The following is a 6,983-nucleotide window of genomic DNA, read 5'->3' on the forward strand; positions in this document are numbered from 1 at the left end:
CCCGCACATCTCATCACTATCTGCCCCCCCCCCCCCCTCCTGCCCAGCGGCGACACTCGCATTTACATACTGCGCCTCCTGCGCAGGACTGCGGTCTGTCAGAGACTCAATTAGGCTCCGGAGGGGACACGCGCACACGCATTGAGAAAACGCACTCATGCTAAAGGAGCTCAGAGTGAAGGGGGGCCTCTGGACACGTTGCCGGTCTATTTTTTTTTGCTGATGGTTCCTAAAATTCAACATTCAATCAGGTCCAATGTGATCACATTGCGGCCATGTATCCATCGCGTGCCTTTTCGTTATAGTGTACGGCTTTAACTATTTTGTTCAAGCCAAACCGTCCCGCTGGCTATTAAAGCCTATTTGTCTCTCGCACTTCACATAGTACCACAAATTGATCAAATCCACCCAGTGCGCGTGCCATAATGAATAGGTGTTAGCGGATCGACCCTTTTAAAGTGGGCAGAACCCACAACAGCCGAAGAGGGAAATTGATCATCAGTCCATCGACTGTGCATAATTGCCGTGGTGTTGTGTTGATGGCGCAGACGGAGCAACACAAAGGACACCTGGGATTGTCCCCTCCGAAAAACAACGTGTCCAGCGGGCGGCAGCAGCGCGCTCTCGTCTGTGTTTCGGACGTGTTGGTCCCTTTGCCTGGTACGCCCTGAGTACAGACTGGCAGGCGCAGACACGCACTCGCTCTTCCCCGGACCCCTTTTTTTTGTTTGTAGTGGGAGACATCAGCTAGATTTACAAAAACCAAACCGGAAGAAAGGTCTGACCACAACATACCTGGCTACGGAGCTCACCGGTGGCGCAACGCTGCCTGAGAGGCCAAGATGAGGGCGAAAATCCCGCAACGTTTCCAGGAAAACTAGATCGATCGATTCACTTTGCAATAACTAAATGTATCATGAAATTATGGGGACTGCTGTCTTGTTTGAACTCAATTGAGTGCCAGTGCCATTAATAGCTACACATGGTTAGCATACATGCTTTATTTAATGGGCATGAATATTATGAAACACTAAGCAAACATCCGACATCAACAGCACCGAAATGACCAAAAGCTGCAGGTCCATAACTTTGCTCCTTTCACTGAACCCCCCCGTGTCATCAAAGCTCGTTAGATAAGAGTTCGTTGGATCCATTTCCACATCCTATAATAAGAAATAAAGGGGCCTCTTCACTAGATTTATGTTACTCAATCTGACCGCTTAACACGTTTTAACAGACGTGACTTGTAATTCGGAGTTTATCTTTGGCCTCTAAAACCGCCTCAGTTTCCCAACGTCGTCCTCGCAAACGCAACGTTAAACTCTTTCGACTTCTTCTGGGAAAAATTGTAACTTTCCTACTCCTTCAAGTGTGTGAGCGTGTACGTGCGTGTGCGCGCGCGCGCGTATGCGCTGTGGGGCTCTACTTGATCTGTTGTTTGCGCAACACAATCACATTTCTTTTAAGCGACAGGGTGTCTAGACACCCACGTGACCGGGCGCGTCAATGCGCACTGGAGACGCAGCAAGGGCACCCGAGCCATCCGCCTCATTCGCAGACTGAGAGCCGTCCGACGCCGACGACACTCGGACACGGGCACGTCGTGAGAGATTCGCGTTCGGATTATTTAATCTTAGCGGATTCGACTACTTAAAATAGGTCTCGAGGAGGCTCGGCGCGCGCGCGGACGTAACCCGAGGGGGGCTGCTCTCTCTCTCTCTCTCTCTCTCTCTCTCTCTCTCTCTCTCTCTCTCTCTCTCTCTCTCTCGCGCTTTTTAGACGCAACTCAACTCGTGTGTGTGAGAATCAGCCTCGGATTTGCTCGCCGGCTCCTTGGACGAAGGCTGACTGGTGACAGAAGATCACATCCTCTGCAGACGAGTGGCATATTTTAGAAGATAAAACATATATATACATATATATATATATATATAGCCTCGTCCTGCTGGAGAGCCCCACTCCGCGCGGTCGGATCAAGGATTTTGTGGATTAATGCTCTTAGAAGACGCGACGGAGAGCCTCGTCTTTTTTTTTTCATGGGATAATTGTGTGATAGCGTTGCGGCTCAATTAGGCCCCGAATTTGTCTGATTCCCACCGCAGCTCATTTTACAATTTTTGACACTTATTTGTGCTGAGAATCGGAACTTGTTTCAAAAAGGAGCAGGGGGTGTGGGGGGGTGTCCGCTCACACAGCGCATCACCACGGGAATAATTTGTACACGCGTTCCGGTTCCATGCTGCTAGATTCATTTTTATAGGCTAGCCTTAACCACCTGGATATGATGGTTGTCTACCCCCTGAGAAAAAGCTGACTGTCCCGGGAACCTCGACTGCTTTTTGGTGATCAAGTCTGCAGGAAGAGGCAACAGAGACTGGCGCATGCTACAGATTTCCTCTGCTCGTCCAGCTCCCGGTTCTTCCACCGTCTTTCCTCAGGCTGCTTGTCGTTGCCTGGACTCGGATCCCGGAATCTTCATGATTTGCGGACACCATGCTCGTTTTTTAGCCGGGGAACCCTCTTTTCGTCCCGCATGTTTAGGACCAAACGATCGGGGCTCGTCCGGCGACTCTGGAGGAGCCGCGCGCCCGTGGAGGGCGACGGGGAGACGGATAGAGGGACGCATGGCACCGGAGGCTGCTGCATGGGCAAAACGACAAAGGTGGCCAAGTCCAACGCCGGGTCGGAGGCTGAATTGAAGTCGTTGACCCACTCCGTGCTGAAGAAGATCAAAGAGAAACAATTAGAGCTGCTTTTGCAGGCGGTGGAGTCCAAGGGGGGTGCCCGAAGCCCTTGCCTGCTCCTGCCCGGCAAAGCGGACGCCAAAGTGGGTCAACAGTCTTACTCTCTCCCCATGCTGCTCTACAAAGTGTTCAGGTGGCCGGACCTCAGGCATTCCTCGGAGCTCAAGAGGCTGTCTTGCTGTGAATCCTACGGGAAAATCAACCCGGAGCTCGTTTGCTGCAACCCGCACCACATGAGCAGACTTTGTGAACTCGGTGAGCTGAACCATTTTCAATTAACTAATACGTTTCTGGGGCTTTGGCTTCATTCAAATGACATCATTGTTATCTGGAGGTTCCAAAAAACTCAAACTGGACCGTTGTGGAAAAAAAGGTCCTCTCAATATTTCCGGTGGAATTTTTAAATTTGAATTTGGCGTTTTTTTCATTGAAAAATTACTATTTTTTTCTCCATCGCCTTGTTATTATGATGTATCGGTTGCTTGTGTTTTTAATATGAAGTGCTTCGCGGCATTATTTTGGGATGGATGCCGTCTTAAACATGTTTTTGTAGTGCACTTACGAGCTGTCACCGGAAATCAGGACTTTTGTCAAAATACCCCACTTTTTTTAATAAAACAAACAACCCATCTGCCATTTCCAGAGTGCACAGCAGACCCGTCCCGGGCTTTGCAGTCTTTCCCCGTTGAAGTTTCCAGTGTGTGTGTGTGTGTGTGTGCGCGCGCGTGCGCGCGTGTGGGCTGGCTGGCTGGCTTGCTGGCTTGGCGTCCCAAGCCAAAAGAGGCCCGTATCTCAGTTTGTCCTAGACGCTGATAGTGGCCCTCCTGGCGCCAGGCGGCCCCCTGTTTATCTGCCTGCCAATGAAAGGCAAGAGCCGGCCGGCCGGCCCCGTCCTCGGCTGACAGACACAAAAGGAAGACAACTCTTCCATCGTGACGTTGTGAAGATCTCTCGCTTGTGTTTTGTTTTTTTGTTTACTCATGTTTGTTTGTTTACTCATGTTTTCTTCTTTCCACGCAGAGTCTCCTCCTCCTCCATATTCGCGCTATCCCATGGACTATCTTAAACCACCAGGTGAGCACATGTACACCTGCTTAAAGGCGTGCTTTTCTTGTTGTGTTTTTGCCCTGCAAAACATGCACGCCCTAAAAGCTATTGGTGGATGATTGCATGTTGATTAGCATCCCATTTGTATGTGTTCTCATGCACTTACCCTGTTGTGTCTGTCTATGTGTGTGTGTGTGTGTGTGTGTATGGAAACAACCCGGTGTTATGTTTTGATTTACGATGGCAGTGAAGCGTCTGGCGGGGCAGTCCTAGCGTGGCTGGCAGCCAGGGCGAAGCAGCACAAAGTTGAGATACCACCTAGGCTGACTGGCATGAAACCAGAGGGGTGTAGTGGGTGTGCGTGCGCGTGTGTGTGTGTGTGTGTGTGTGTGTGTGTGTGTGGGGGTCCAATGGGTAGAAGGGCTACGTGGGTGATGCGATGTGTCCATTTATCTGCAGCGGCGGCGGCGGCGTCTCCGCGGCCAGGAGGCATTTATCAGCTCAATGAATCATCGGATTAGGGTTGAAGACCAACAGCTCTGTTTGGATGCGTGTTGTTTTTTTTTGTGGTCACTTTTTAATCCCCCCCCCTCCTCAAGCTTTGGTCTTGCTTAATTGTTTTTCTCCCTCCACCTGTGTCAGACTCCACAGGCCGCTGTGGTTGTCATCCTGTTCTCCCTGTGCTGGAAAGTGCCATCGGCTCTTAAAGTCTGTTTCAATTTCAGGCCGTGAGCAGAATAGTGTGCGAGACAGAGGGAGGGTGACAAATATAGAACATGCAGTAAACAGGGTTTTTTGGTGTGTGTGTGTGTGTGTGTTTTTTTTTTCTTGCTTCGTTGTGTTCGCCTGCTCGGAGTAGCTCGGACTTGAACAATGACGGGTCAGGCAGAAGGAGAAAGTGGCTTTTCAGTGAGTGGAAACAATAGGAAGTCATTGCAGCTGCAGCTGTGGTTCTTCAACCCCCCCTGCCCCCCCCCCCCCCCCTCCACACACGCACACACACTTCTCCCTCTCTTCATTTACCAGGCTTTTCGCGATACTGTTTCACCTGAAAGCAACAGCAGAACCGTACATACATGCAGGGGTTTATACCAAACCCTTCGTGGTCCGTCCCCCCCCCCCCCCCCCCCCCTCCCCCTCGCCACTGATGCGGCGTCCCGTCTCCCGGGGACAGCGAGCGTAGCGTCGGTACACGGGTCCAGTTGGAAACGTTCCAGCGCTGAAAGGAAGCGAGGAAGGTAAATAGGAAATACAAGCTGGACGCAGACAAAGGAAATGATTATACAACCCATGTGACCACCCTGCTTCTCCTCTGAGAGCGAACTGGAATTAGTTTCACTTTGGGGGAATTCGTTATAGCCAAACAAGGACGGATCGAGGCAAAACAAATGTCCCGGGGTGTCTCCCAAGAAGAAGGTTTGAAACCCGTTTCTTAAAGAGAAGTTTTGATTGGCCGCTCTTTAAAGTAAAGGGTTTATGTTGAGTCACCTGTCCTGCTGTTTACTCATTCATCCGGTGCCGCTGTTGTTAATCAAAGGAGTGTCTGTCTGTCTGTCTGTCTGGCGTGTAAGACAACATACATCAATAGGACAATGGAGCAGGCTGGAGGCTACAGACAAACACACAGAGGACAGATGAGCTTATCGTGCAGAAAAGACGGTGGGGGTTGGGGTCCTCAGTGGCCTCTGGGAGCTGTCAATCATCAATTCCATCTCATCACCGGAGGCTATTGCAATTTTCTATACCCCTCCATGTATTTGCTTTATCTCAGGCTCCTTTAAATCGTTGTGACACGTGGAAAAGCTGCATTTATAACTTTCAGAAGGCGATGAGACGTGAGAAGAAAAATCAGCATGAAGTGGAAAAGCGCTAGATTTTATGATGGCGGCTTTTATTATTCCACCGAGCAGGAAGCAGGGCCGCGTGGTGTGTGTGTGTGCGTGTGTGTGTGTGTCAGGGAGCCTGTCCGCTCCGGCGGCGGGAGCCGACATGAAAGCAGCCGACACGTAGAAACGCTGCCCTGTTTCAGCTCTGGGGGAATATAAATCACACAGTGTTTAGCTCCTTCCCGCTGATGCCCCATTGGCCCTGTAGTCAGCAGTGAACTGTTGCCCGGGAAACCGGGGCGAAGGCTGCTGGCACCCAATCAAAGCGAGGCATGGCTCGGGCTATGCCCATGTGTCCTGTCACTGCGGCCGCGTTTTGGGGGGGGGGTGGCACGGACGGAGGTACCGGGTTCTTTTATTTCTCGCAGCCCTCGCTCGGTCAAACAGGAGGTCTGTTAGCCGGGTTGAATTCTACAGAAACATCCGCTCGAGTGTCGTGTTGAAACAAGTCCGCGTTGCGGGCCTCGGTGGGAGTTGAGCAGTGAAGCGCTAACGGAGAGGGTGCGTTCCCGTGTACGGTGGAGCAGCTTTCGAGGCCTCTCCTTAAAACTTTAGGAGATCAGAGGAGTTTGGCATCGCGATCAAAATAGGAATCCAAAGATTTGATTATTGAGGTAATCAGAAGTCTCCAGGGGGGGGAAAACGTTCCTTCTGACTTTATCAGAAAGGATACAGCTCCTTCCAGATCAGTAGCTCGTCTACACAGAGATGCGGGGCCAACGCTCCCTCCGAAGCAGTGGCTTATGGGGGATTATCAGGGTTGTAAGAAACTCTCCTCAGTAAGTCTTGCCCGTGTGCGTGCGTGCGTGTGTGTGTGTGTGAGAGTGTGAGCTTCGTCGTCAGCGTCTTCATTAGGCATTGATTTCACTAAAGTGATTGACGGTCTCACAGCTGCCGCTTTGCCTTCTCACCCCCCCCCCCCCCCCCCACACACACACACACACACAGAGTTCTAATTCAAAGTCCCTCCTCTCTCCATCAGATTCTCCAGACTCTGGACCATCTTCTAGTGACACTGTGGGAACGACATACTCGGCCCCCGTGGGGCTCTCAGGTAAATCCCATCTACAGATAGATTTCCCGTGGTTTCCCCTCCTTTTTGAAAAAAGTCATAATCTTCCTCCTGTGTTTCCTTTTCATCCTCCATTGCGTTCCTCTAAACACACACTCCTGTTCCCCTCCATGCTTGTAATGAAGAGGCGCCGATCGTGGTGGGGCCCCTTCTTCCCCGCTGTAAAAAAAAAAAAAAAGGGTGGTGTATTTCTCCCACATCCACACAAATTCCTCCCTCTTTGGCTCTTTGATC

The 6,983-nt window shown here is 51.0% G+C and overlaps 1 protein-coding gene across 1 annotated transcript in view; it reads left to right on the plus strand.

The window, feature by feature from the left end:
• Positions 1-1,466: 1,466 nt before the first annotated feature.
• smad7 (SMAD family member 7) overlaps positions 1,467-6,983 on the plus strand; it is a 12,650-nt gene continuing 7,133 nt past the window's right edge. The window contains exons 1-3 of the mRNA XM_037485420.2: positions 1,467-2,999; positions 3,765-3,818; positions 6,660-6,731. Coding sequence (XP_037341317.1) covers positions 2,534-2,999; positions 3,765-3,818; positions 6,660-6,731 — 592 coding nt within the window. The 5' untranslated portion in view covers positions 1,467-2,533. The remainder of the gene's footprint in view (positions 3,000-3,764; positions 3,819-6,659; positions 6,732-6,983) is intronic.

This window comes from Pungitius pungitius, chromosome 18, assembly GCF_949316345.1.
Source record: "Pungitius pungitius chromosome 18, fPunPun2.1, whole genome shotgun sequence".
Classification (NCBI taxonomy): domain Eukaryota; kingdom Metazoa; phylum Chordata; class Actinopteri; order Perciformes; family Gasterosteidae; genus Pungitius; species Pungitius pungitius.